Raw genomic sequence first — 27,989 nt, forward strand, 5'->3', positions numbered from 1 at the left:
AGCCCCTGCCCAGCTCTTGCTCTGCCCAGGGACCAGAGCCGGGCTGCCCCGTGGGGAGGAGCTGCCTCCCTCCCGCTCCTGGCAGGAGGCGGATGGAACGCGGGCGGCCGGGAGCCGCTCTGCGCTGCCGCTGTAACCGACAGGGAGAACCAGATCGGCTCCGGGGGCAGCCCGAGCTAGGCAGGAGCACGGCACAATTCATCTCGGTGGCTGCGAAGAGCCCGGCTGGATTCGGGTGCTACCTGCCCTGCCTGGCCGGAGCGCCGCGCGCAGCTCGGTGCGCGGCGGCAGGCCCCCGCGCGCGCCTCTGCCGTGCCTTCCCCAGGCTGCCCGTGCAGCCAAGCCATCGAGCAGAGGCTGGGCTGGGTTTGAGGCAGGAAACAGGTGGTAGAATGAGTTTGGGAGGGCTCTGCTGCCCCACCGCTCTGCTGCCTTGGTGAGGTGTCTGCAGCTGGAGCAGAGATGTTCATGTCTACCTTCCTTTTGCCTCTTCTGTTCTCCTGTCGGTGGAGTTGGGGTTCAGTGCTTTGCCGCCCACAGGGAAGCTGGGTGTAAGCACTATTATTGCTTCCCTCCCCTGAGAGCATCCTTAGAAGCTCTTTGGTGGAGAAAAAATGATTTCTTTCAGCTCTTTGTTGTCCTCCTCACTAAACTCTTTCCATCCCAGCCTCGTGAGTAGTCATAGGTCCAGAATTATCTTGACTTTTTCTTTCATCTTCTACCTAATCAGTTCAAGTACTCCTGCAGACCTCCCTTCATTGCTCTGCAGGGGCCCCAGTTCCTAAGAAGCTTGTGCTGCTCAAGTCATTCCCACAAGTTAGTGGGCATTGGGATACGCATTATGGGGACAGGCTGAGTTTGGGAGTGCTCAGTCATCTATTCTCTAGGACCAGTGGTTAGCTAATACTAGTGAATCGCTTCTGTGGGTGCCCTGGGCAAAATCTGCCTTGCCTCAGTACTTTGGCACCTGCTCTTTGCCCTGCAGCCCTTGCTAGCTATCACACGGCGCGCCGGGACTCACTGGGGTCATTTAGCCTTCCGAATGTATTCGAATGTATTTGGAGCGCTATCGCGATCCAGCTCTTGAGCTTTGTCCCCTACTTGTTGTGGTGCAGATCCACCTCCGAGAAGCTGGCTTGCAAGAGAGAGAAGGGGGTCTTCCATGCTTCTTACCTGCCTTACTCGCTTTTTTGATGCTTGAGGGGATTTGTGGCAGCGTAGGGAGCTTTTGGGGCTGACGCTTGTCTGACCGCCGCTTTGTGGCGTTGTGGGATGCTGCAGAAGGTCCTGCTGGATCTTCTCCTTGTCCTCACCAGCGAACCGCTTCCTGGGTCAGTGACTGTCTCCCTGTGATCATGTTATTGCTGGCATGCAGCATTATCTTGCCTTTCTTCAGCCCCACCGCTCTTGGTTGTCTTCTCCCAGACCAAAAGCCAAATTAGGCTTTTCCCTCTGTGTGTCCTGTACCTCCTTCCTCCTGCCCCCCGCCCTGTGTAGCTCTTCTCAGCGCAGCTTCCTTCAGTCTGGCCTGTTCACCGTGCCACCATCTCCAGAGCGGCGGTGAGCACGCGAGGAACCGTCTGCGGCGCGGGAGCCCCCACGGTCCCTCTGCTGTGCGCAGCAGGCCCCTCAGCCGGAGATCTACGAAACACCTCAGGGAGGTTCTTGCTTATTTTGAGCATTAGTCTAAGCTCACGGTCAGCTGCCAATCGATTACCTCATGCCTGGCACAGCATCACGGAGACGTGCCCTGGGTGATTCCAGACAACACACAGGAGGGGCAGGTGGAGACGAGCACGTGCCAAGTGCCACCTGCAGCAGGGCTAGGGCTAGGGCCAGGGAGGACGTTCCTTCCCTTTGCTGTGCGGCGTCTTTCCAGCTTGTCCGCGTAGCGGTGTGTTCTTAGCTGCCATCTCGTTCCTGAGGGCGCCGCATTGTGCGCGCGCCCTCGCCAGAGCGCGTCCCCCCGGGCTCCCCTGCTGCAGCGGGAGCAGAGGCTGCTGCTGCTGCTGTGCCAGGGCTCTCATTGCCCCCTGCATGGGCCCATCTCCCCCTGCTACGTCCAGAGGAAGCGCCATGAGGCCGGGCCAGCACAGGGGCCAGATCGCGATGCGCCGCAAGCCCATGCTGTACAGCTTGGATGTTCTCATAGCTTTGTGTGTATCGTTGGGCGTCAGGGAACTTAACGCTTAGGACCTTAACATTACTCTAGTTTGCTGCCTGCTCATTCCAGTGTCCTGGACACGTGAGACAGGGACCATGCGTGAAGGGGGGAGGCCTTAACCCTCTCTGCCCCACGTCCTGCTTGTGCACAGACCCACGTCTGCTGCACTACTGCCCTCCCTTGCCCCATACTCGGTTTCTAGCATTAGCGCCCCTTCCTGCCTCTGCCTTTCCCCCACATCAGCCAAACGGACAGAACTGGAGCTGCCTCTTTCACTTCACAGTGCTCCCTCCCCACGAGGGACTGAGCAAGACTACTGCGTTCACCCCCTGGACACAAGTATTAAGCTGCTTACAGTTCATATGTACATATGGTGTACTTTATTTTCAGTAGAGCATTACATAGTATGAAAGTGTTGGATTTTGTACAGATGTCCCTGTATGTACAGAACTAAATAAAACTGATCTCTTGGGAAGACACATCAGCCTCCACTTCTGATGAGTCAAACCGGGGTTGCTCGGCAGGGCCGGAGCACGGAGGGCTCCTCCGGCACCGACAACAGGAGAAACCGGCCTTTGTCCTGCCTCGAGTGAAGCCGGTCGGGACGAAGCCGCTCCTGCCGCCTCGGTGCGGGGCAAGAGGAGCAGCCGGGATCCTGCGGAGCCGCTCGGGCCCTCAGGAGTGCTCGGCTCCGCCGAGGCCGCGCCGGGCCTGCAGCGCGCGGCGCACGGCCTCCTGCCACTGCTCCTCGGAGAGCGCGCGGGCCCAGGCCGGCACGCCGCGGCTGGGCAGCCGCACGCCCGCCATGGTCCTCTTCACCAGCTCCACGTGCTCTGCGGGGCAGCGGCGCGTCAGGGCCGGCGGCGGCGGCGCCGGGGAGGCCCGCGGGAGGGGGAGCCGGTACCTGCGTCCATGGGGATGGAGCCGCGGCTGCTCTGCGCGGCAGCGCCTTCCTCCTCGTCCTCGTCGCTGTCCGCCGGCGCCTCGGGCAGGTGCAGCCTCAGCATCTGCGGGGACACGGCGCGGTGGCCGCGGCGCCGGGACCCCCGTGCCCCCCGCCGCCCCCCTCCCCGCCGGCGCCGCTACCTGCAGCCGCTCCGCGAGGTCGCGGCCCGTCTCGGCGGGCGGGCCCTGCTCGCCGGCTCCCGGCTCCGCGTCCTGGCTCAGCGGCTGGTACAAGTAGCCGCCGCCGCCGCCGCTCTCCTCCTCCTCTTCCTCCTCCTCATCTTCTTCCTCGTCGCCGCTCCAGCCCGCGGCGCCCTCGGGGGCCTCCGGCGGCCCCGGCTCCTCGGGCCGCACCCGCTCCGGCCCCATGGCCCCCGCCACCGCCATGCACCGGGCCCCGCCCGGCGCTCCCCGCCCCGGCCGCGGCGCCGCGCGGGAGTTGTAGTCCCGCGGCCGCCGCCGGGGGGCGCGGGGGGGCGCCATGTTGGGGCCCGCCCGGCGCCCCCCGGCGGGAACATGGCGCCCGCGGCGGGGGGGCCGGGCCGCGCCGCGGTGCCGCCCGGATGAGCGCGAGGGGCCCGGGGCGGGCAGGGCCGAGCGGGGCCGAGCCGGGCAGAGCGGGGCCGAGCGGGGCCGAGCGGGGCCGAGCGCGGCCGGAGGGCGGGCGGGGCGCGGGCGCGCACTACAAGTCCCAGGGCGCCGCGGGCGCGGCCGTTGGCGCCGCGCTGCCGAGCCGCCGTCCCGCCGCCAGGTACCGGGGCCGCGCGGGGCCGGGGGGCGGCGGCGGCGGCGGGGACCCCCCCTCGGGGCGGGCGCGGCGCCTCTCACCGCGGCCTCGGGGCTGCGCAGGCCGCGCTGGAGCCCCTCGGCGCGACGCCTGCCCGAGCTGGGTGTTAGCGGCGGTGCCAAGCAGAAGGGTCGCCACCCAAACTTGGCCAAACCGGCGCCTTTCCTGCTGCCGTCCGCTTCCCGGCCCGGGTGCGTTGGCGCTGGGGGAGAGTGTTGGCATGAGGCGAGGGGCGTCGTGGTGACCGTCCTCGCCCCGCCGCCCTCGGTGTCACCGCGCCGGCTTCGGGGAAACGCTCGTGGGAGAGGGAGGCCGGGGGGACGAGGCAAGGGAGAAACCCGCTGCGGGAGGTGCCGAGCCGCGGGTGAAAATAAGCCCGCTGCCTGCAGGGAGAGACGCGGAGGTGAATTCCTGCTGGAGCGTTTGAGATTCCCGGGGTGTAAAACGAGCCCCGTCCGCGCTAACGAGCCTCGGGCGCTCTTCTAGGACGGCCTCGTTGTCCTGGCACCGAAATTACATCGCTGCCAAATGTGCAAGCTGGCAGTTTCATCCCGCCGTAGCATAAATAGCCAAAGCAGCGCGCAAATGTCAAGCGCGAGCGAAGAAATCGCCTCGTTCTCGTGCTCTCTCTGACTGTAAGTTGGAGGTGCTGGAAATAGCACCATCCATATGGGCTGCTGTGAGCTGCTTGGGCTATTTTAAGCATTACTAAACCTTGTGGCTGGCGCTTTTGGGGAGCCAGAGGACGGAGGCGACCGCACACGGTAGGGATTTGCTCTCCGGCGTGACTTAGGAAGGGGCTGAAGGCTGCAGCGCTCGGGATGGTGGCCCCGCAACTCCGGGGGTGACGGGGACGCAGCCCTGGAAAGCCCTGGCTGCTCCTGTGACGCTTCTCTCCCCTCCACGGGGAATCACCCGTGTTCTCGGCGCTTCCCTCTCGCGTTGTAGAAACGCCCCGAGTTTCTTTTTTGCGGCGCAGAGGAGCGAGCCGGCCCAGCGAGCCCCTGCGCAAAGGGGCGAGTTCCAGAACGTGTGCTGTGCTCGGGGCTTGCACTCTGGCTACAGGGCTCAAAGCCTCCCGTTTTCAAAATTGTTTTTTTTGTAGTTAATTGTAAGGCTTGAAAATAGAGAGCTACAGCAAACAGAACAGCTAAAAGGGAGATCTCTGGAAGAAAAAAAAAAGTTCTTTTTTTCTTTTTTGTTATTATCTATGCCACTCTGCTCTGGTGGCCCCAACACGGTTAGACAATATTCTTGTGGGAGATTGCTGGATGAGTTTTCTGCTGGGTTTTAGGCACCTGCGTGCTGTACAGGTGAGGTGCAAGCTGGGCCATGGGAAGGAGGGTTTTTCTGGGCACTATCCGTGCCTTCAGGCCATATTTATGCCCTTATCTAAATCCTGTAAATTAATATTGGCTCTCAAATTCCTGAAATGGAGATTATCTCATGCGGGGATGTAGGGTGTAGGGCAGGAAGTAAATGTTTTTCCCCACCAAAAAAAGCCTCATGCTCGTGGGTATTGTGGAGAACTTCATAGAAAGCGGGGTGCAGAGGAGGAGGGCAGGGCCTTGGTGGGAAGGTGACCATAGGCTGGGGGAGAAGGAGAACCTGAACATGACTGAGAAGGGAAGGACAAGTGTCCTGGTCACTCGGCAAAGGCAGGAGGGCTAGTGACGCTTTCAGCATGGGCTTGTGGCCTGTGCAGAAGCGACAAGTGGAGTGTAGCAGTTTATAAAACTGCTTTTAGTGGAAATGCAGTTCCTAGAGAAGAGCACCAGAGTTTGGAGAGGAGAAAAAAAAAAAAAAAAAAAGGAACTTTTCATAAAAAAAAAAAAAAGGAACTTTTCATGACAGTTGGCTGAATCTTGTGTTTTGTTCTCTAATATATGAGCCTGTAAAGATCACTCTGTATGTCTGACTTGTGTTTTTTTTGCTTTTCTTATAAAGCAAATGAGTTTCGAGACATAGCCTGGGTCTGTTGAATCACAGTAAAAAAAGTTTCTTAATTACCACCTTTATAATAAACAGTAAGATTAGATTTGAACTGTAAGCCCTAACCTAAAGAATGTGATCATCCCCACCAGCATCTCGGGTGTCTATAAACCTGTTTTGCAAACAGCATTTTGACATTGTTGCTACAGCATGAGCGTTGTTCCTACAGCGTGACCAACAGGAGTTCAAGTCTCAGTTGACCAGATCAACTTTGTAGGATGTATAGCCTTAATTTCTTGCATTCATGTGACTAATCTTAATTTTGAAACTGTTCAGGCAGGGAAGCCAACTCTTGCAGGCAGCAATATATTAAGTGAAAGGAAGATCATCCTGATCTGGTAATAACAAATACCTTGGGCAAACATCCCCAAGTGAATTCCCTGAAGTGAAGGAGAGCTGCCCAACTGTGCCCTTTTGCTCTTTTAGCCCTGCAAGAAGCAAGTAGAAAGCACTTAGCCATGTTAAATTCACACTTCTAACTCTCCAGGATCAGGCTCTGTCTTAAGGGTGCTGAAAATATTGACACTGAGCTATCAAGTCCACTTAAGCTACTTGAAAGGTCTCATAAAATCACTTAACGCAGAAGGGATTTTGTGGAAGGTTGCTTCATTTTGGAGTTTGTTTGTTTGTTTGTGTTTGCTTTTTCTTTTCCGGCTCTTTTCAGGCTCAGCCCCGTGACGGGCTGCAGCCGCCCGGCTTGCGAGCTGCGGCCTGGGAGGGCTGGGGAAAGCCCCACGGCTCCGCGCGCCCTAGCTGCTTTCTGGCTCCTTCGGAAACTTCAGAAAGGAGGAAAGTTTGCCTTGCAAAAACTCACTGCTTTCCAAATGGGAAAGGACTTGAGAAAGCGTGGGGGGAAGTATATTAATTAAGCTGGCCCCTAGTGCTCAAGCCAACGATGCCAAGCAGTCCTAGCTTTGCTTGGCTTACAAGACCTTCTTTGTGCTCCCTTCCCCAGCGGAGAGCAAGACCTTCTGTGGTGGGGACTTGAGTGCGGTTGTGGCAATGTGACTTTATAGCCAGCGTGGCAAGAAGAACTGCGAGGTGGACGGCGTTATTTTAATACGCTCTTTACTCTTTAATACGCAGGTGACGTCTGCGCAGCGCGATGGTGGCCCAAGAAGCATGAGGCTGTGGCCCGGGGGACCCTGACGGCCGGCAGGCTCACGGGGAGGAATGCTCCGGTGGGCAGTGCACTTGGAAGGCGGACCCCGGAGGGTGAACCACGCCGCCGTGGCCGTCGGGCACAAGGTCTATTCCTTCGGCGGCTATTGCTCTGGAGAAGACTATGAGACCCTGCGGCAGATCGACGTCCACGTGTTTAATGCAGGTGAGGGGGAGACATCCTTTTGGTGCGTGAGGGAATGGCTGGCTGGGCTCACGTCGTCTGGCCCACTCCTGCTGAGCAGGGGGATTGCATGCTCTATCGCATGTCCAGTTAATTTCCAAAACATTTATCCATGTCAGCTGGAGCCTCTTCCTTTGAGCCACCCTGTATTTTTGTAGTCCTGCACTGGACTCTCTCCAGGAGCTCCATGGTGCTGTAGTACTGAGGAGCCCAGCACTGGACTCAGCACTGCAGATGTGGCCTTATCAGGGCTGAGGGGCAGGATCACCCCCCTTGACCTGCTGGCAACGCTCTACCTACTGTGCCCCAGGACACCACTGGGCTTCTTGGCTGCAGGGTCACGCTGCTGGCTCAAAACCTGGCTGGCTCTTCCATAACGTGGAAGTGCCAGTACACCAGCTTAAGTCTTCAGACTTAAATTTCCGAGCCATTTCACTGTGGTGGTGTCTAACAACTGCTGCTGGTGTGGTGGAAGTGGCAGGATGTCGGCCTTCTGCTTTCCATATCTAGCCACTAGTTGCTGTGAAGATTCACAATGTGGCTCAGTGAAGCAACTGGAGCTGGAGTTATTCCTTTAAGGTAACCGGTGTGTTGGGAACCAGTTGGAGTCATCTGTCTGTGGGACATTTCCCTGTCATTAGGCAAGTGGCTGAAAAACTACACAGGTGCTTGGATGCGTCCAGCTGAACAGATGAGAAGATGAACTTGAGGAGGGACAGAAGCAGAGGACCAATACCTAGTGTTTTTCCAGGCCGGACAGCATGCCAAACAGAGCACTGTTTGTCAGTGGAGATGATCAGCTCGCAGTGCAGAGGGGACAAACACTCGGGATCTCACAAAGATCCCCAGCTGTAGGCAGGGAGACTGGGTTCTCGCGGACCGGGCACTTGAACGCTTATGGCAAAAGCATAATTAACGTGCCCAGAGGAATGCTCTTGCCTCTTCCTCCCTTCTTGCCACTCCCAAACATGAAAGGGTCATGATGCTGCAGCCACTGCTTGGGAGGGATGGGGCTGCAGTCACGCTGGCTTCCCAAACCCTTAGTCAGCCAACACTGTCAGGTCTAGGCTCAACACACCGTCTTCGATGGTCCACAGAGCAGGACTGTGTTACAGGTGGGGAATACACTGTGTAACTTGACCTTAGCATGGCTGTGCTTCCTCGACGTCCTTCTTGCCTCTGAGTTTGACATCCACCTTTTAAAATGCCTGATCTTTTTGCTTTTGCTGTATGGGTATTTTAGGGGAGCTGCAGCCTGCCTGTGTTCAGTTGTATTTTGTGTTATCACCTCGTGGGAGACAAAAGTGGAAGCAGTATGCGTGGCTGAAGGACTGTGTCTGGATGGTGTTATGTAATGACTGCAATACTTTTTGTGACTCTTGTGCTGTCATTAAGCCCTGTGATACATGTTGACTGCTCTGACTACTACCGAACATGACACGCTGGCTCCCCGGAAGTGGAACCTGTAATCACAAACAACTCCTATTAGTAACCCCAGATCAGCAGGGAGATGTCTGTAACACCAAGAGGTGTGGGTGGGGGCAAGGGGCTAAGGTCTGTGTAGCAGGGTGGCATTTGACATTGGCTTGAACTTCCTCTTTCAGTGTCTCTGCGCTGGATCAAGCTGCCTCCGGTGTGGACAAACAGCCGAGACCACGTGAGAGAGGTGCCCTATATGAGGTATGGGCACTCAGCAGTGCTCATAGATGACACCATCTACATATGGGGTGGTCGCAACGACACTGAAGGAGCCTGCAATGTCCTCTATGCCTTTGATGTCAGTAAGTTCCAACTTGTTGTCCTTCCTTGTCCTGACTGCTCTTGATGAGACCCTCTGTCTGCTCCACTGCACTGCTCTGCAGCTCACTGTCCTGTTGCTTGATGTCCCTGCAAAGTGGTAGTGTGGGGGTAATGGGGCAGATGAGGAATCACTATGTTATGAAGAACAGGAGGGGCATGGTGTCTACAACTGGCTCAGCAGGTTTGAAAGAGGAGCAGGTGGTCTGTGTGCCTGGACACTTGACTCTGTAAAAGCCTTTGAACAAAAATGACTAAACTTGTCTCATAGCCAAATGACTTTTAATTTTTCTGTTGACGTCGTGTGCTCTCTCTAGTAGTAACTACAACTGAAGCTACCCCTCTCTGTGACACACCATTCCTTAACTGTGGCTGAAGGTTGCAGCATAAAGGGGATGGAGCTCTTGAGGACCATGGGTCTTCTCTGGGGTGGCCCTTCTATCTGTAAGAATGAAGCAGAGTGAGGAATAAAATACAGAAGCAGTCAGGGACAGGATGGAAGAACAAAGGCAAACATGAGCCAACTTGGATAAACCTAAGAGAGAACTCCTTGAGCCGTTCTGTTGGCTTCTTCGTTGTGTTGTTGGAACATCTGGGAAGAACTGCATGGGTAGGAGTGTTGGGCAAGTGGGCGGAGGGTTATGTCTGGATTCTGGAGGCAAGTCCAAGCTAAACACTGGCCAGGAACAGCCGTGATGGGCCTACAGTAGAAGTGCTTGGCCACCGGTTCCATTCCATGTGAGGGAAGATCTCACTGCTTGGGAGCTGCTTTCTGGGAAATTTCCTTCTCTGCCTCTGGCACATGCAGCTGAGAAGCCACCAGTAAACCTCTGTATGCACAAAGGCCTTGCAGGGGGAGCTGCCTGATGTCCCTGCCAAATCAAACACTTTAGCGTTAAGTGAAAATTAACTGAAAAGCCAGGCTTCAGTCCTGGTCCAAGCCGTGTGCAGCTGTCTGTACACACTGTCCCTGTCCCCTGCCAGTCCTGGAAAGCAAGTCTGGCACTCCTCCAACTGCCAAGGAAGCCCCATTGTATGGGTTTCATCAGGATCGAGGCCTGGCTGAGGGCAGCTTTCCCCTCTGGCAACAGAGGTGCTGATCATAAGCTGAGCTCTTTCCCGTCTCCGATTTGACACACTGTACTTGGTTGAGCTCTCACTGCTGCCATGTGACTGGGCTTAGAAGAGCCCTGTGAAGGACAGGGACCCAGCAGCCACCACAGGTCACTTGTGTGCAGGTTCACAGGGATTTCGGTGGCCTTGCAAGCCCTTTTGTGCAATTCCAGCTGGGGCTTAGGTAGAGACCTGTGGCCAAAGGCCAGTTCAGAGAAGTTATCCTCTCCCAGAGAGGGTTGCTTTGGCTCTGAATTTGCCAATTCCTGAAATAAGCACCGCTCTTGGCTACGTTTATGGAGCATGGAGGGGCGGGGGTGTCTCATGCTGTCCTGTGCCTCTCGGACAGGTGCCTCTCTGTGCTTGGCAGAGAGTCGCTGGCTCCATTCCACATTGCCCTGCATGGAGACCAACTCCGGCTGGATTTAAAGTCCTCCCCTACATGAGGCCAGTCGCTGGAGCACGTAGGGTTAGGGGATGAATCTGGCCAGCAGAGCCTCCCAGGGAGCAGTGTGCGAGGAGCAGACAAGTGGGACTGCTGAAGGGTGGAGAGCAGGGAAGGCTTCTCTCAAAGAGGAGGTAAAAACAGGAGCAGATAAGATAGGAGCAGCAGGACTGTAGAGGTGAGGATGTAGCTCTGGACGCAAGTGGCTGACTGACCTCAGGCTGGGTTTTAGAGCACTGTTTGTCACTTATAGCATCTCTAAGCTGCGAGGTCCCTTGGGCCATTTGGCATCATCCCTTTATTTTAACTGAAACTGTAAAGGCAGAGCTGATAAGTGACTCGCTACCCGGCTTTGCAAGAGATTCAATACCGATAACATTGCTCAAGCAGTGCTGGGCTTGAAACGTGAGTTTATCATAGGGTTTGGCAGGGTCAGCAGCCTTGCCCTGGGTCTGAGGTGCCCCCTCTGAGGAGGCTCAGGCAGCTGGCCTTGCTTGAGGAAGCTTGGGATCTCCCTGCCTGGAGAAGCATGTGTGCTCTGCATGAGGGAGGAAAGGACTGTTTGTCTCCAAAATAGCATCTTCCTTGCCCATGAAGAATGGTAGTAAAGAGCTACCCCCCTGCCCACATCTCTGGTGTTATCTTAGCATCGCCTCCTGTTTTCTTTTAGACACGCACAAATGGTTCACACCAAAGGTGACTGGAATGGTCCCAGGAGCGAGGGATGGACACTCGGCTTGTGTCCTGGCAAAGAACATGTTTATCTTTGGAGGCTACGAGCAGCTGGTGAGTAGTCTCTGTGATTGCTGTTTGTCAGCCCCTGGGAGGGAGAGGGTTTTCCTGTCCTGGACACGAGTAGAGGCAGGGTAAAAGGGTGTTTGCATGTAGAGTTGCTTTCATTTCATAACTCCGTGAAGCTATGACATAAATCATCCAGTTAAGCTGCTGTTTTTGTGAAGAGGATAGTTGAGAAAGCAGGTCTACAAAGACTGGAGTTTTTATTGTTTTTGCCATGCTGCTTGGTTTCTTTTTTTTTTTTTTTTTTTTTTTTTTTTTTCTTCAATACAATATATTTTACTCTTGGAGGCAAAACATGTTTGCCTATGTCTTGGTAAGTGTGCTACCTAACAGGTTAGGGGGATGCTTTCTGTATCTGAGAGATTGTGGGGTTAAAAGTAATTGTGCTTTAGTGTTCTAGACTTCTATATTTTCTGACTCAATTCTCAGCCAAATTTAAATAAAGATAAATACTTACATACTTTATACTTATATATAGATAGATAGATAGATAGATCTATATTTATTTTAATTTGGCTGAAAAATGAGCCAGAAAAAAAATCCCTTTCCAATGTTTGCAGTTTGGTCCCAATCTGGTGCATGTTTCCTGTGTTTTGTACCTGTTCTCACACCTTGCTGAGCTGTTCAGTGAGTGCTTATTTGTCCTCCCACTTAAGAGCACTTTTTGCTGAATGTCATCCAGCACTAACCATCGGTGTGCTGGATGACCTTAACACCCCTTGGAGCAAATCCTTATGCTCTGTTCTTAACTAGTTGATAAGCATAATTTCAGATTATCACCAGGCTCCATAAATCTATGCAAAGTTGCAAAGTCTCTGCCTGTCTGCAAGGAAGCTGGAGCTCTGTTATTGCAGACTCTGTGATATTCCCCTTCTTCCAGGTAGTATAGCAGTACCAGAGCCATAACCTTGGTTTCAGCACCAGTACAAACATTTTTAATGGATTTTTTTTTTTGTTTTTATCTTTTATGTTATTTTTAGCGTAGGTCAGACAAGTCTGTAGCTATCTTGGTGTTGTCTCATCTGCTGGAGACTGTGCAGTCTCCTGTATGAACTCAGGCCTCTCCATGCTGCTAGTGGCAGATGGGTTTTGTGGGATCCTCAGGGCCCCACAGCATTTGCTCCTAGCTATACGGCTTCCTAGGAACAACCTCAGCCTTCTGCCTCTTATCATGTGGCCTTAGCAGAGTCAATCAGGACTGTGCACTGCAGAGCTCCCTTCATCTGTCCCTGCAGGGAAGGGGCAGGTACTGCTGGGAATACACGTTGCATGTAGCCTTGGTGATGGCAAGTGAGTATCAGATAAACTGAGAAACTCAAGAGAAAGAAGGGACAGCTTTGAGGAGAAATGAACCTCACCTCCCTGTTGGGAGGTGATGAATATGCTGCTTCTCCTGACATTTTGGAGCTAGCACCCTATCTTTCTGGAAGTGCTGACTCCGCAGGGATGCTCAGGTCTCCAGGAGAGTGTCCTTTCCAGGGGCCAGGGCGACCAGGCTGCCCAGTCCCTTGGTGACCAGGCCATACTGCTCTTCTTCCAGGCCGACTGCTTTTCTAATGACATCCATAAATTGGACACCACGAGCATGATGTGGACCTTAATCTCTGCCAAGGTCAGTGTTTGTTTTTTTTTCCTTCACTCCCATTTGCGGGACAAGCCCTGTCTCTGCCACGCTTTGCGGGGCTGCCCACCGCTGTCTCACAGGTTGTCTCAAATGCCTGCAATCTTCAGGAGAAGTTCTCCAAGATCAGGCAGCCACCCCAACTTCCTCACTGGGATGCCTCCTCTCACCGAGTAATCTGCCTGCTCTTTTCCTTATTCTATTTGGATCTGGTTTTGCAGGGCACACCAGCTCGTTGGAGAGACTTCCATTCGGCTACCATCATCGGAACAAAGATGTATGTGTTTGGTGGCAGAGCTGATCGGTTTGGGCCGTTTCATTCCAACAATGAGATCTACTGCAACCGGATTAAAGTATTTGACACAGAAACAAACTCCTGGCTTGACTCCCCGCCAACTCCAGTGCTCCCTGAAGGCCGGCGGAGTCATTCAGCCTGTGAGTATGGAGCTGCTGACAAGGCGGACAGGGGAAGGGCATTTCCCTCATCCCAGAAAAAGGGGTGTCTGGTGGGCTGGGTGGAGGTGTCTAAAGGCAAATGACATGCAGGACCTGGGTGTTGTGGAAAGCTGCTGCCTCTTGCAAAGCCTGGCCCCTCTCCCTGCACGTGATGATGATGTAAACTAAGGGAGACAAGCGGCACCCCTTTGCTTCATGTTTGATGTTGGAACGGGTCTCAGCTGGTCTCAGCGCTGGTGTCACGCTCATGTCTGTGCTTGCCCCCTCAGTTAGCTACAACGGGGAGCTCTACGTGTTTGGTGGCTACAACGCACGCCTGAACAGACACTTTCATGACCTCTGGAAATTCAATCCAGGTACTTCAACTTCTAACTTTTTTAAGCATTGGGCCTAGGGGATCCCAGAGGCTGTAGTTGTAGAAACCACTCAATTTGAGCTGCCAGTATCCCCACACCGCACTGTCCTGGTACCAGTAGTTAAAACTGTGCAGCAGAAATTGTGATGCCCTGAATATCAGTGAGCTGTATGAAGTCCCCCCGCTTACTCAGGTACTTTCGGCAGTCCATGAAAATGGTTTGCTGACTGCTTTGTACAATGAAATCTTATGTTACGATGTTATGTGGTTATCTGAGAGCAGCTGATTTGCTGTTTTTCCCAGCTGATCTGTGACTGACTCCTGGAGATTAGTGCTGCACAGCACAGCTTAGTTCCCCCTCAGTGTCCTTGCCATGGAGAGTGGCAAGCCTTGATGTGTTCTCCACCTTGTTTAACTTCCCACGCTCTCCCCAAGGCCAGGGACGCTTTGCATTTTCTGCAGCTACCAGCAGATGGAGCAGGATCCCTGGGTCTCCCTGCAGAGCAGAGCCACGCCGGGGTGCCAGCAAGGCCGCCTGCACCAGCAGCTTCACCCCCTGTGGCTCCTGGCCCGCTGCTGGGCGCTATAGGTGAAAATCCTCGTCGTGTTGCAAGGGCAGAACTTGCCACTGTGCTGTTCCACCTCTGCAGCAAAAAGGGGCAGCAGACAGGTTGGCTAGTGAGCAGCTGCAAGGCAGTAGGCCTCTCTTTTTTTTTTTTCTCTCCCTGTGCTTTGTTTAAATCCATAACCTGCCTATAGCAGGCTCTTATGAGAAGCTGCTGCATTTTTTCCCCCCTTAGTTTCTTTTTCTTGGAGGAAGATTGAGCCCAAAGGGAAAGGCCCATGTCCTCGACGCCGGCAGTGCTGCTGCAGAGTGGGGGACAAAATCATTCTCTTTGGAGGCACCAGGTGAGTTGTGTGAGACCGGTGGGATGGCTCTCGAAGGGGGTTTTCCACATGCTTCAATTCAGTGTCTTTCTCCATGTTCTTGTGCTATACTCGGCTTCACTTTAAGGCCATGAGGCAACTCTCCATCTTACAAGTATCCAGCAAACAATGGCATAGAGCAGGGTTTCTCTGGACGAGAGGGTTAAAAAAAAAAAAAAAAAAAAAGACTGAAGATTTCCTATTAGCTTGTAAAGCACTTGGTAACAAGCTGCCTTTTACAAAATGGGGGGTAGAGTGTGTGACATCCTGTTCAGGAGGGATCGTGCAATGCAATGGCCAAGCTTTCAGTGAAAGAGGGCTGGAGGGGCAGGGGTGAAGCAACGTCCTGCTGTCAGAAGGACAATCTGCTCTGCTGCAGCAACCCTCAGACTGATTTGGTTCCACTGCCCACTGTCTGGACATCTCCCACCAGCATTTTTCTTCTTGTGTTGGCAAATGAGGCCGCCAAGCTGCAGAGTGATGTCAGCTCAGCTGGGAGCAGTTTCAGGAGCCCTTCCACATGCCAAGACAGTGCTCCCTTCTGAGTAGCTTTCCTCAGCAAAGTTTTCATTGACAAAGGAGACTTGGTGTGAAGGATTTAGCTGTCAAACACTGGAAGTGATACCGTCGTGAGGCAGGACAGCTGGATGTTGCCAAAACCTGAACATCTGTTAAAAGAAAGGAAGGGAGCCATCCCCAGCACGTGCTCTCTGCTCTCTGTCCGCACTGGCACATCACAGTTCTGAAGCACAGTCTCTCCTGGCATCTGCCATCCCACGTAAACATCTGAAATGCTTTCAGACCTGCAGACGGCTTGTGTGGGTGTGAGGGAGTACTCAGGGCACGGGAGAGGTACTCAGAGGTGCAGAGTTTATCTGCTCTCCTGAGCAGATAGTGGGTGTTGATCTGTACAGTAGAAGGCTTGGTAGGGCTTGAAGGCAGCTCCAGATGCTCTTGGATGCTGCAGTCTTTGGTAGATGGTGTTGAACTTTGCTTACAGCAGCAGCTGGGCCCTGATATTAAAGGTAGGCACCCCTAAGAAACACTATGAGAAATGCCAAATTCAGGAGCAGCTTTCTGGAGTGTCATTTGTCTCTGCCAGCCAACATAGAAGTTTTTACAGCGTTTTCTGGCTCAAAATGTTTGAGGACTCAATGTGCCTTTAATGTCCAGGCCTGAGTCTCGCCTGTGGCCGTTCATCAGCACAGACTTGGGGAAGGAAGAGCTGCCAGCAGGCAGGGGAGAGCCCCACGGGCTGAGGCAGGGGGAGGCAGCCGTGGGGGCTGTGCTCGCTTCCTGTAATGGTTATCAGGTGTGCTCTGGAGCTGCCTGGCGAGATAAGAAGTTTTCCAGGAAGTCGTTGAAATGGAGAACTCCCTCTGGAGTCAGCCTGGGGATTCGTCGGGATTGCTTGAAGGATTAGGCAGCAGGCACATCTTGTTAGGCAACTGCTCTGGGAGGAGGACAGGCAAAACCCTCTGGTATCCTGTTTTCCCTTCCAGAATTTGTATCCAGGGAAGGCTGTTCAGAGGTGCTTCTGTAGGGTGCCTGCTGCTGGAGCACCCAACTGCTTGCTTTTTCTAGTATTTCTCCTTAAAGCCTGTTCTTGTTGCCCCATCGGTGGTCCCTCCAAATGAGGAAGGCTAGCAGCAATCTTGTCACTTATGTCCTAAGTGACCAGGAAATCACACAGTGCTAGGCTCGGTGTTCATGGTAGCTATGCCCTTTCTTTCTGCAAAACCCACTGGTACTTCAGGTGCAGAGATCCTTCCCCAGGGAAGAGAATGGAGTATGGTAAAACACACCTTAGCTAAGCACATGTTGATGCTGAGGTTTTGTGTTCCCTGGCAATGCCTAGGAATACCCAGTTCTGGGGAGGAGGCAGTGGCTCAGTGCAGAGCCCAGGGTCCTTTACCTGCGCTTTTGAGCTGCTGTCGAGCTGGAATGGGCAATTTTGCTGGGCTTGGGCTGGCAAAGACGTTCCTGGCACCCTTGCTGTCTTGGAAGCTGCAGCTCTCCTGGCCGTGAGCTCCAGGCTTTGCTCGGTTCTTGCAGTTTGGTGATAACCCTGCAGATGTGGTGCCTGCTGGCTTCCCTTTGAAAGATAAAGGACACAGTAGGGACTGGGACATGGACGTAAGAAGATTAGTTTGGAGCATGGTGAGCACCCAAGGCAGAATGAAAAGGGTCTTGCCTGTATTTGAACAAATTGGACCTATCTGCAACAGCGCTTTTTTGCCCCCAGAGCTTTTCTTTCATGGTGAGAACTGGGGAGGGTGGTACCATCTCATGGCCTGGTGAGATATGAAGCTTGAGAAGCAAATGCCTCTCCAAGACTGCAGGATACCTTAGAGGTGAGGCTGCCTTTCCTGGGAATGCCCAAAATAACGGCTCCCCTCTCAGCCAGGTGAGACCCGGAGCGATGAGTGCTGCGCTCTGGGCAGGATCACGTTGATTGCAGTGCTGTGCTAGTGGATGTGGCACAGGCCTTCCGACTCATTCCCAAAGGAATCTCGCTGCTGCCATAGCTGAAGTCACACAACTTAAATGGGATGTTCTCCTGGTCGCAGGCTGCCAATCTGCGGGCTTCTGCTAGAGAGCTGGTGTCAATGCAATGGGGATGCACAGCTAGCGCGGACAGAGAGGGAAGGAGGCAGCTCCTTGGAGGCCCAGACTCTCTGGAACTGCAGAGCGAACGGAGCCCTGTGCTCCCAGGAACAACACGCAGCGCTGGCACTGGCTCATGCTGCAGCCCCGGGAAAGGGAGGGTGTTTGCCAGCACCCTCCTCGTGCCCAGAGGAGGGGTCCCTGGGCCTCAAGGAGGCACCTGGGCTGCTCTGATGTTGGGGAGCAGACCAGGAGGTACCTGAGGAGGGAGGAGTGTGAAACAAGCTGGAGGGTGGCAAAGGTACTGGGGTGGTAGTGGGCAGGGGGAATGCATATTCCCTGCAGAGGGAAGGGCAGGAAAGCTGCCCTGAGCAGAGGGAGAAACTGCTGGAGTCGGCGGTGGCCTGCGCCGACTGTGAGACGGAGGTGGCTCCCCCGCTCCCTTGGGCCGGAGAGGGCGCACGTGCCAAGCGCCAGAGCTGGCCAGCGGGGTAGCTCTGCACCATGGGCTGCCGTGGGAGCCCGGCTTGGCTGCTGCTGGGGGGAGAAGGGCATCAGAGGGGCCCAAATGCAGGACGGGGACAGTCCTGGACACTCTGGGAGCCCCAAGGGATGCAACGGGGATATGGGTGTTTTGGTGCCAACTGACGAGCTTTCCTTCTGCAGCCCGTCTCCAGAGGAGGGAATGGGTGATGAGTTCGACCTGATGGATCACTCAGACCTCTACATCCTTGACTTCAGTACGTGAGCACTGCCCACGCGGGCGGCACCTCCTGCTGCCAGGCTGATGTGCTGGGGAGCCGGGTGCCTGCCCTTGGGCACCGGGGTGCAGGGCTAGACGAGGCTGTCGCCACTGACTCTACCTTCGCTCCACAGGTCCCAGTCTAAAGACGCTGTGCAAGCTAGCAGTGATTCAGTACAGCCTGGACCAGTCTTGCCTTCCCCACGACATCAGGTACAGGGGAACAGGTGCCCCTCAGGTGCTCCCTGTCTTGGGGACATCAGCAGGGCTCTGGGGCGCTGTGTTCCTGGGCTGGCGAGCATGGCCATTTGCCCTTCCCCTTAGCGCGTCCCCTCGGTGTCTTTCAGATGGGAGCTCACGGCCATGACGACAAACAGCACCATCAGCCGCCCCATAGTCTCCTCGCAGGGCTGAAGCTGCCTCGTGCCTCCGCCTGCTGCCCTCCCCTCTCCCCTCCACACCCTCGTGTCTTGTTCCACTGCCTGCATGAATTTTTAGCCCCTGAAGCAAGAAGCGTGCGTGAGCTCTGTTCGTCCTGCCCTCGACGGGCCTCCCTCTGTCCATGGCGCAGCTCCAGCACACAGAGGTGTGGGCAGAGCAGGTCCTCGGGCAAGAGATCGGCACGTGTGTGAACCCCATCTTCGGTGCTGCCTACAGGGCCTCTCGTGTTGCCCCATCTTGCCTGGAGAACTGCGGCCATGCTGCCCTTGGGCCCTGCCCTGCTCCCAGGGCCTCAGCGGACTCCTGGCACCACCTGTAGCCCTGGGCTCAGGCTACAAACTGTTCCTGTGCGAGCGGGGACTCCCCTGCCTGCCCGGGCTGGCACCGAACTGCGTCGGGGCAGCAGCCCGAGCCCAGGCCCTGCGCTGTCGCAGGGGTTGGCAGCAGCAGCTCCGCTGCCTGGCTCCGTGTGTAACACAGCAGCTCTGCAGGGTTTTATAAACACTGCGCCCGTGCCCGGGTTTACATTGCACTGTGTGTCCTCGTGGGGAGCGTGAGGGAGCGGGGAGGAGAGGCTGAGCACAAGGGCCTGGGTTGTGCTGGGAGGGAGAAGGGGCAGCCTGAGGATGGTGGCAGGAAGAAGGGCTGTGTCTCGCCGGCCGTCCTGCCTCGGGGTGGCGGGAGCAGGGACGCGGTGCGTATGCCCCACACGTGCCTGTGGGAGGGCGGTGGGGGGTCCCTGGGGCAGCCCTGCAGGGCAGAGGTGAAGCTGGGAAGAAGAGCTGGGCAGCTTTGCAAGCAGAGCCAGCCCAGGCCAGGCTCACCAAGCACACGGGATGAGTACCAGGATGCTGAAGTCATGGGGGCAGGTGAGAGACGACAGGGGATGGGTGCTGGGTGCATGTAGCCAAGGACCTGGGCCATCTGTCCTGCTGGGAAGGGCAGCACACAGCCAGGGTCAAGTGCATGGTGACCATGCCAGAAAACACCCCTTGGTCACCCACGAGTGGGGTGCTGGGTGGCATGGGGCTGAGCACAGGCTCCTCAGGGTGCTCGGGCTCCGCATGCGCGGCTGCCACTACTGCCTGGGGAGGAGAGGTGGCACAGAGGCTCACTGGAGAGGGTTGCACGTGTCTCACTCGCCTCTGAGAGCCATAAGGGTTCGGGGGGCACTAGGACCCTGCCGTGGGTCTCCAGAGCTCAGCCAGGAGCCGAACGGACGCATGCCCCACAGCAGGGGCCCTTCTGCCCTCGTCATCACCCCCTCCTGAGCGGCCGGGTGTGCTTTAAAGACCCCAGCTTCCTTTTATTGCTTCCCCTCTCAGATTGCAGCCGGCTGCGAGGGTTATTTTTAGCAGCCTGCCTTCTAAAAATAGCCCCGAGCTGTTTGGAGTTGCGTCACCAGAGGTGACCGTCCTGCAGCGTGGCCCCTGCGCCCCGGCAGGGTACAAAAGGAAGCCGCCCGCGGCGGGGTCAGCGGGTTCAGAGGCAGCCGGAGGCGAAGGAGGAGAGTGCCCTGCCTGCCTCCGCAGCACCCGCTCCATGACCATCTTCTGCAGCCACTGCCACCGGCCACTGCCGCCGGCACAGAGCGGCTGCCTGCCCAGCGGGGCCGGGCAGGTGCCGAGTGCCTCGAAGCCCTTCAGGTGAGTGTCCTCCCTCGCGGCAAGGCAGAGCCCGGGCGCTCCGTGTGGCGCCTCGTGACCCTTGCAAGGGGTTGGGCTGAGTGAGGAGATGCAAAGGGCTGAGTGGGAGTAGAGGCAAGTCTAATGCATGGACTTTGACAGCTGGGGCTTCCCTCCTGGCACCCCGGTAGGGGATGCTGCCTCCCTGGGCACGTCCTCCTTCACCGCTGGCTTTGCAGGTCCACCAAGGGCGCCTCCAAGGCTCGCCGGGACCAGATCAATGCGGAGCTGCAGGCGCTGCGCTCGCTGCTGCCCATGTCCTGCCGGGAGAAGGAGCGCCTCTCCTACCTCAACACCATGGCGCTCGTGTGCCTCCGCCTGCGCGCCGCTCGCCTCTTCCCGACGGGTGAGCAGCGGCCGCGCGCTCCGGCCCCTGTCCAGCCCGGCGCTTACAGCTGTGCCCTTCCCGCAGACTCGGCTCCTCCTGCAGGACCAGCCTTGGGCACAGACCTGCTCTCCCTGCTCCCGGGCTTCTTCCTCGTGCTCTTGGCCAACGGCAAGCTGGCCTACGTCTCCGAGAACGTGAGCGAGGTGCTGGGCCTCTCCACGGTAAGGCCTCCCTGCGCCTTCGCTGCGAGCCCCCTGCGCTCTGGAGAGCGGCGCGTGCAGGGAGTCGAGGTCTGCTCTGCACTCACGGCGTGCTCTTCGGCAGGCGGAGCTCCTTTCCCAGGGGGACACGGTCTTCGACATGGTGGAGGGGACAGCACGGGAGGTCATGCGAGAAAAGCTCCTTCTCGCTCAGGAGCGGCCAGGAGCTGGTAAGGCTGAGGAGAGCAGAGCACGCAGGGAGCTCTCTAGCTCTTCTGGGGCTGTGGTCAGGGACCCGCCAGGCCCCTTGCAAAGCCCATGACTTGCTATTATCCTCCTGCTTTGTGGCAGAAGTGACATTCGTCAGCGAGATGCGCACATCCAAAGCCTTCCGGCTGCGGCACGGGGGGAACCGGGCCGTGACCGTGCGCGGGCGCTTTGTGGCCCCGCGCGCACCCGCCTGCCCAGCAGCTCCCGCCGCCTTCATGGCTCTCTGCACGCCCGTGGCGCGGCTGCCCCAAGACAGCGACGCCGCTTCACCCGACGACCTCTTCCACAGCACGCACGGCCTCGACATGGCGTTCAGCGACGTCACCGAGAGGTGAGGGGCTCTCGCTCTGTTCTGGGCCTCACATTGTGGCTGGCACCTTTGGAAGCCCAGCAGGGAGACTCTCCCTGAGCCTCTTCCCTACCTTGTTTGCAGCTTGTCCCTGCACCCCCATTACTTTATTGCCTTCCTGCTGCGCAAAGGCCGTTTGCTCATGCTCCCCTTTCCTTCCACAGTGTTGTCTACCACCTGGGCTACCGCCGCGAGGAGCTCATCGGCCGGTCCTGGTACAGCCTCCTGCACCCTGAGGACACGCAGCTCGCAGCCGCCCAGCACCGGGCTGTGGGTGAGCAGAGGGCTTGGGAACACTGCCGGGCTTTGGCGGCAGCCTCTGGCCTGCCCCTTCAGGGGGTGAAGGCAAGGCGGCCTGCCCTGAGGAGCCGAAGAAGGGCCTGGCTCCGCGGGGGCTGACGCGAGCGCCTCTCCACAGCATTGGGCACCGGAGCATCACCCTCGGGAGCCACGGTGCTGCGGCTGCTCCGCTCCGACCGCACGTGGCTCTGGCTCCACACGGCCCTGCGCCGGGAGCACGGCAGCAGCTCCATCACCTGCACCAGCCGCAGCCTCAGGTGAGCACGGGGACGAGCCTGCTGCCGGGCTGCCGCGCCCGGGCCGCCCCTCACAGCCGTCTCCGCCGCAGGGAGGACGAGGCCGCCCATCTGCGCACTTGCCAGCGGGACCCGCCGCCGCTCCAGCGGGGCCCGCCGCCGCTCCAGCCTGCCCCTTCGCCGCCCTGCGCTCTCGGCCTGCTGGCCGCGCAGCTCCGCGCGCTGGCCGACAGCCTGGAGCCGCCGCCGCCCGCCGCGCCGGCCTGGGCCTGGCCCGCGCCCGGGGCCCGCGCCGCGGCCTCCGCGCCCGACTACGACGAGGCCCTGGCGCGTCTCCTAGGCGACGCGCTGGGCGGGGCGGGGCCGCCGGCCGCGCATGCGCACACCGCGCTCTACTCGCTCCAGTGAACGCCCCCCGCCCGCGGGGGGAGGCCCGAGTGCGCATGCGCAGGCCGCGCTCTCCCCTCCCGCCCCCTTCCAATAAACATTCCACCCTGCACCATGTGTCGTGTTTGTCTGCTTGCGCATGCGTACGCCTAGCCCCCGCCGCTCTTCCGCCCGTCTTGTGCCAGCACTTCCGCCTGCGTCTCCGGGCAAAGCCTCGCTGGTTTCGTCCGCGCCGCGGGCAGGAGGCGGCGGCGGGGGAAGGTCCCGGCCAGGCCCGGGGGGTCGCGGCCGCGGAGGGGCGGCCGGGCGCCATGCCGGGGGGGCGCCGCGGCGTCGGGGAGGCGCGGCGACGCGGCCAGAGGATGAGGCTGAAGGAGGAGGAAGAGGAGGCGGCCGGCGGCAGCTCCTCCGAGGACGAGGCCTCGGGCAGGGAGGAGGAGGAGGAGGAGGCCCCCGGCAGCCGCTTGCCCCGAGGTAACGCTGCCCCCGGCCGCGCGCGGCGCCCGGGTTTCCCCGACAGCGGCCCCGCCGCCACGGCCCGGTGGCTCCCGGCGCTGCGGGGGGTGCCCGGGGCCCCGAGCGTCCCCGGGCGGCCCGGCCTGCGCGGGAAGGGCGGCTCGGCGGCCTCGTGCCGCTCCTCGCGTCTCTGCGGCTTCGCTGCCTGCACCCTCCCCGCTCAAAGGACGAATTTAGCCTTAACAGGAGGGGGGTTGTTTTGGTCCTCCATTAGAGTGAAATCTCTTCCAGGCGGCTCTTCTTTTTTCTGCGTGTTAAATCCCCCTTCAAGGGGATTCCAAGCCTTTCTCAAGGATAGTTGCTGGGTCTGTTGCATGGCAGCATCCACCTTATAGATTATGTGGGTGTGAGGAGATCCTGTTCTTACCCCAAAAATGGGGAAGCGCAATGGATTTTGTCCACTTAAACCAGCAGTGTTTCTGGGATGCTCGTTCGCTCTTGCAGTTAAAATTTATAAGTTTTTATAACTTGGTAAAATGCTTCTACACTTTCCGGGGGTTGGAAGCTCACGTGTGAAATTGTTGGTTGCCCTGAGAGGGACGAGGGGGCACAAAGGACTGGAGGATGGGGGAGGTAGAGGGAAGAGAGGCAGGAGAAGGAAAGGCGAGGGCTGCATCCCCTGAAATGGTGCCAAACTTGAGGAAAATTGGAATCTCCAGCCTCTCTGGTTACAGGTTAGGGCTCTGTAGTCACTGACCGCGGATACGCTTTTCTGCTCCAGGTAAAGCTAATCCCAACAAGCACCTTCACGGGTTTGGACACCCTCTTTTGTGGAGCCCCAGAGGCTCTAAGTGGCTTCTGCGCTCGCAGAGGAGGAGAGAGTCGCTAGTCAGTGCACTAATGAAATCCATCAGACGCTGAGGTAGCAGTTGAGATGCAGCTGTAAAAACCAAGGCATAGGATTCACGTAACTTGAGGGTCCTCATGCTGAGCCGTGCGACTGATCTCATGGTGTTGCCTAAACCTGGCAGAAAATCTTGGGCTTCGCGTGCGAAAACCTTCTGCCGTGGCGCAGAATGCCATCGTTTCTGCTCGGCCATGGTGGGGATGCTTCACATCACATCTTTGTATCACCAAGGCCAAGGAAGACTGTACCCCGGAGCGCTGTTGGGAGGCGCTTGTTGGGCACCCGAGTGTCACCTGGGTGTTTTACAGGCAGAAAGCCAGAAGGAGACCTCCTGGTGGCAGATATAAGTAGGGTAGGAGGATAACAATGTGCTGTTGGGGTGATAATCGGTGTTCTGAACAGTATCTTATATGTTGCAGTTGCAAGATGTAGGTCACCGAGGGAGATCAAAGAAGTGCTGCCAGCAGAAGAGTCTTTTGTCAGCGTTTGGGATAGCGCAAAACCGCGATTCTTTCTCCTCTTGTTTCATGCTGGTCTGCTATTTAGCAGTCAGAGGAGAAAAGTATTATTTTATAAAATATGAGGTGTTAATGCGGGAGCTCCCAGGGGGCTGCTTTTTGGTGTCATGAGCTTTTGATCTTTTTGCGTGAGCCAGGTTGGATGCTCTTCCTGCTGATAAGGAGGTAATGAAGGTCAAAACCCCCTGGGTTTCATCGTAGTCATGGGCCTCTGAAGCGCTCTGCCGAGGGAGTTGCTTTTGTGTAGGCAGATGGAACAGGTTGAGAGGTTTTCTGTGCCTCCTGGTTGGCCTCACAGTGTGAGGGGGGTCATGATGCTCTTCCTAAAAGAGACAAGAAGGGAGAGTCAGGGCCAAGAGGCGACACATCAGAGTGGTGTAGCTAAAACCCACCACGGTGCAGAGCTCGTTGCACTGTCGTACCTGGGAAAAACTTGGAACTGTCACAGAGAGAGAGAACAGAATACCTTGGGGAGCAAAGGGGGGACAATCCTGCTGCGAGGGACTGCAGTGATTAATGAGAAAAGATATCACAGGGATGCAGGGAGGGCAGCACTGTGCTCGTGCTAGCAGCTCTGAGATGCCCATGTGGGGCTGCGGGGCAGGGAGTGCCTTGAGGAGCTGTTTGCTTCACAGACCTCCTTCTCTGTCTCTTCTAGATCTATCCTATGTGTCTTTTGAGGAACTACTGCAGATGCAGAACGGAATGGGAATGAGAGCCCATCAGGGGACTGCTGGAAAGAAGACTGCACGTCCCGCCAAGCCCAAGATAAAGCAGCAGCAAAGCAAAAAGGGGTAAATGTGCTCTGTGGTCAGCAAAAACGTGCCTCTGCTCTCTGCTGTGTACTCCAGAAGCTGTGTTGTGAGCTCCTCGCGGTGTTGCCTTTGCCTTGGAGCTCGTTTAGAGCTCCTTCAATGTGCCACGCAACGATGCTTTTCACTAGCATGTCTCATTTGGGAACAGCCTCTTGCTGTTTCAGAGTTCCCAATATCCTGCACAGTGTTCAATTGCCCTGGGGTATTTTATGGTTAAAAATAGTGTCTCATTCTTTTATACCCCGTGCTTTTAATGCATGGCATAGGGCATTTCACATTCTACCAGACTATTTAGAAGAGCTTTACTTGAACCCTCTGGACCCTGAACCCAGTTATTCTGCCATCTATTGAACTCATTCCAGATAATCAGCATCTCTGCCCAACTGGAGCTGCAGGGTGGGCCCAGGTGTTCAGGAGTTTCATTTCAGATAGCTGTTTCTCAGTCTTCAGTCATATTCAAGTGATCTGAAGGGACTTCCTCTGCTTCACTGGCACCACCTAACCTCTTTCTGAATCTCTGCTGGATACGTGTTCCTTCTGCTTTAAACAGTTGCTCAGAATAATGTTTCTGCTTTGTTTTTTACCCAAGGATGCATGGAGAGCGCAGCATCCTCACACGGTGTCGCTCTTCCTGCCACAGTGGGTTTGCCTGATCATCTGTATTTAATTCCCCTAATCCTTTAAGTGATGCATCACTGGAAATCCCAGGTGTTGCCTTCCTCATGTTTTTATTATGGAAGTGAATTTCTTAAAGACGTTGGGGAAATCCTAGGGAACTTGGCTGTTTTCAGTGATGCTTTATAAAACTGATTCAAGACCACCTCAGAGAGATGTAGCCAATGTAGCCTATTGAAATACAAATAGGTATAATGCTAGTTCTCTCAGTGTGTGATTCACAGCTTTTTTCGTGCTTCTGCTAATTTATTTGAGATACTGATGACTCATAGGACATAGCATGGGGGAAAAGAAATACCCTCTTTTCCAGCCTGGTGCCATCTTCTTTACACACCCAAAACATCAAGCTGCAAAGGCCCCTGTCACACATGTTCTCTCTTTCAGGCCTGTGGAGATGTCTGCCAAGAAACCGGTGCCTTTTCTGCGACGAGTGGTCCCTGTTACAAAGAAGGTGGGTGATGCCCCCTCCCTGGGTGGGAGCTCCCTTCCCTGGGGACGCTGAGCGTCACGTTCAGCACAGAGATGGTAACGGGGCCGCCGAGGACGGCGGAGCCCTGGCTGCTCCCGGGTGGCAAGGCTTGTATCCGACCAAGGCAGCGCAGGGAGCCGCACGTCTCTGGGGAGGACAAGAGCCTGGGCACAGAAAGGCTGCTCTTTCTCTAACCTGCTCTCCTGCCCAACACAAAACTCATGGAATAATGTGGACGTTTGAGAGTCAAATGCTGCTAGAAGAGCGGTTACTGCCAATGGCAAGTACAGCACAACCCGTAATCCTTGTCCAGCGCTAACTGCATTGGAGGTTCAGTTGCCATCTAGATTCTAGTCTGAGTTTAATTCTGGTTTGGTATTTCTGGATCATCTAATACATTTATTTCAGTGATTAGAGAATTCTTCTCATCATTCTTTTCTTGTATGATCTGATCCAAGTCATGCGTTAGCTGCAGTTCTCTAAATAAAGCAGAGTTTCCAAATCCTGGCAACGTGTTCAGCCACCTTCAAGTCTGAGCTGCAGGTGGCTGGAGCAGCCTTTCGTGCCCCCATTTCTGGAAAATAGGCTGGTGTACTGAAATGCCTGTTGCTGGGAATACTGGACTAAGCCCTGATGGTCTTGTGGGAGGCAGGTTATTGCCAGGTGTGTAATATTGCTGTACAAAGAAATAAAGGGAAAATAACACCCGAAAAAATCCTCTGATAACTGCAAGGGGAGTGAACAGGCTTTTACCCGGATAATTCTGGCTCTTACTCTTCCACCTTTTCCTGCAGGTCCAGCGAGACCCTCGATTTGATGACTTGTCTGGAGAGTATAACCCAGAAATATTTCTGAAGACGTACAGCTTCCTGGACAGCATCAAGAAGCGCGAGAAGGAGGTGATGCTGCATGCCCAGGAGGACCTGCCTGGCAGGGGCAGCTTCCTCCAAGCCCTTTTGCTGTGGGAGGTGGCAGGCAGCTGTTTATGTGGCTTTCTACTCACTCTTGCAGATGATTCAGAAACAGCTGAAAAAATGCCGGAACGTGGAGCAGAAGGAGCAACTGCAACAGCTCTTGAGGCGCATGGTGAGATAGTCCCCAAGGCAGGCAGGCTGCTGCAACACGAGGCGATGCAAAAAGGAGGTGAGACCTGAGGGCTGCACAAACACTTGCTAACATGAGCTGTCCTTTCTGTACAGACGCAGCAGGAAGAGGAGCAGAAAAAAAGGCAGAAATGGAGGGAGAGGGAGCTGTCTTTGAAGAGACGGCAGCGGGAACTGGCCCAGCAGGGGAAGAAACCCTTCTTCCTAAAGAAATGTAAGTACTCAGTGTAAATGCGCTGTGGGGAGATCCAAGGAGGCGGCTACTGACAGACGCGGGGGTATAAAGCCTGTCTGTGGGGCTTCGAGCACGGAAAGCAAGTTGGCTGTAACCTCCCCCGGAGCTGTGGAGGGTTTGTTTGAGCCCTGGCACTCAAGGGACGAGCCAGGCATGGAGCCAGGGAGGGAGAGGCAGGGAGGGCTCGGTCTGCAGAGATGTGCTGGCTTCAGTCTAAACCTGGCTTCTCCCTCCCGCAGCTGAGAAGAGGAAATTGGAGCTAGCAGAGAAGTATGCAGAGCTGAAGAGGAGTGGAAAACTGGAGAGCTTCCTGAACAAAAAGAGGAAGAGGAATGCCATCAAGGACAAGCGCCGGCTGCCCTCGCAGAAGAGCCTCTGATTATGGGATGGACACAATGTTGTCTCACAGCTGGCTGTTGCTGGACCTGCCTGTCTCCTACCCTAGGTAGGAGAGCACGAGCCCTGTGCTGTGTTGCTGAACCTGGGGGAGGGCTCCAGCCCAGTGCCTGCTCAGAGCAGGG

At 56.3% G+C, this 27,989-nt stretch overlaps 4 protein-coding genes across 5 annotated transcripts; 3 read left to right on the forward strand and 1 right to left on the reverse strand.

Annotated features, from left to right (window-relative positions):
- Nucleotides 1-2,839: 2,839 nt before the first annotated feature.
- Nucleotides 2,840-3,547, reverse strand: MEA1 (male-enhanced antigen 1). The gene is made up of 3 exons (XM_088531243.1): nucleotides 3,251-3,547; nucleotides 3,069-3,171; nucleotides 2,840-2,997 (listed from the first exon to the last, which is right to left on the reverse strand). The coding sequence occupies exons 1-3, from the start codon at nucleotides 3,494-3,496 to the stop codon at nucleotides 2,840-2,842; spliced, it is 507 nt and encodes a 168-aa protein (XP_088387369.1). The 5' UTR covers nucleotides 3,497-3,547.
- A 236-nt stretch (nucleotides 3,548-3,783) lies between these two features.
- Nucleotides 3,784-18,607, forward strand: KLHDC3 (kelch domain containing 3). Its single transcript, XM_088531265.1, has 11 exons — nucleotides 3,784-3,860; nucleotides 6,975-7,215; nucleotides 8,838-9,014; nucleotides 11,259-11,374; nucleotides 12,927-12,998; nucleotides 13,229-13,442; nucleotides 13,733-13,819; nucleotides 14,619-14,727; nucleotides 18,019-18,092; nucleotides 18,229-18,307; nucleotides 18,442-18,607. The coding sequence occupies exons 2-11, from the start codon at nucleotides 7,062-7,064 to the stop codon at nucleotides 18,506-18,508; spliced, it is 1,149 nt and encodes a 382-aa protein (XP_088387391.1). The 5' UTR covers nucleotides 3,784-3,860; nucleotides 6,975-7,061; the 3' UTR covers nucleotides 18,509-18,607.
- Nucleotides 18,608-19,802: 1,195 nt separating this feature from the next.
- On the forward strand, nucleotides 19,803-22,311 carry LOC148593373 (neuronal PAS domain-containing protein 4-like). Of its 2 annotated transcripts, XM_088531231.1 has the most exons (8): nucleotides 19,803-20,181; nucleotides 20,400-20,566; nucleotides 20,633-20,769; nucleotides 20,873-20,978; nucleotides 21,100-21,349; nucleotides 21,532-21,641; nucleotides 21,786-21,924; nucleotides 21,996-22,311. In XM_088531231.1, the coding sequence occupies exons 1-8, from the start codon at nucleotides 20,078-20,080 to the stop codon at nucleotides 22,309-22,311; spliced, it is 1,329 nt and encodes a 442-aa protein (XP_088387357.1). In that variant the 5' UTR covers nucleotides 19,803-20,077. The 2 variants fall into 2 exon arrangements, with proteins under 2 accessions (XP_088387357.1, XP_088387356.1); XM_088531230.1 differs by having other exon boundaries at nucleotides 20,400-20,769.
- A 2,494-nt stretch (nucleotides 22,312-24,805) lies between these two features.
- RRP36 (ribosomal RNA processing 36) lies at nucleotides 24,806-27,866 on the forward strand. The gene is made up of 6 exons (XM_010225729.2): nucleotides 24,806-24,965; nucleotides 26,046-26,112; nucleotides 26,925-27,029; nucleotides 27,142-27,216; nucleotides 27,330-27,447; nucleotides 27,708-27,866. Exons 1-6 carry the CDS (start codon nucleotides 24,865-24,867, stop codon nucleotides 27,845-27,847), a joined length of 606 nt encoding a protein of 201 aa, XP_010224031.2. The 5' UTR covers nucleotides 24,806-24,864; the 3' UTR covers nucleotides 27,848-27,866.
- Nucleotides 27,867-27,989: the final 123 nt, after the last annotated feature.

The sequence above is a fragment of the Tinamus guttatus genome, unplaced genomic scaffold, assembly GCF_059628265.1.
Source record: "Tinamus guttatus ecotype Peru unplaced genomic scaffold, ASM5962826v1 Tinamus_guttatus_pri_ptg000403l, whole genome shotgun sequence".
In the NCBI taxonomy this organism is placed as follows: domain Eukaryota; kingdom Metazoa; phylum Chordata; class Aves; order Tinamiformes; family Tinamidae; genus Tinamus; species Tinamus guttatus.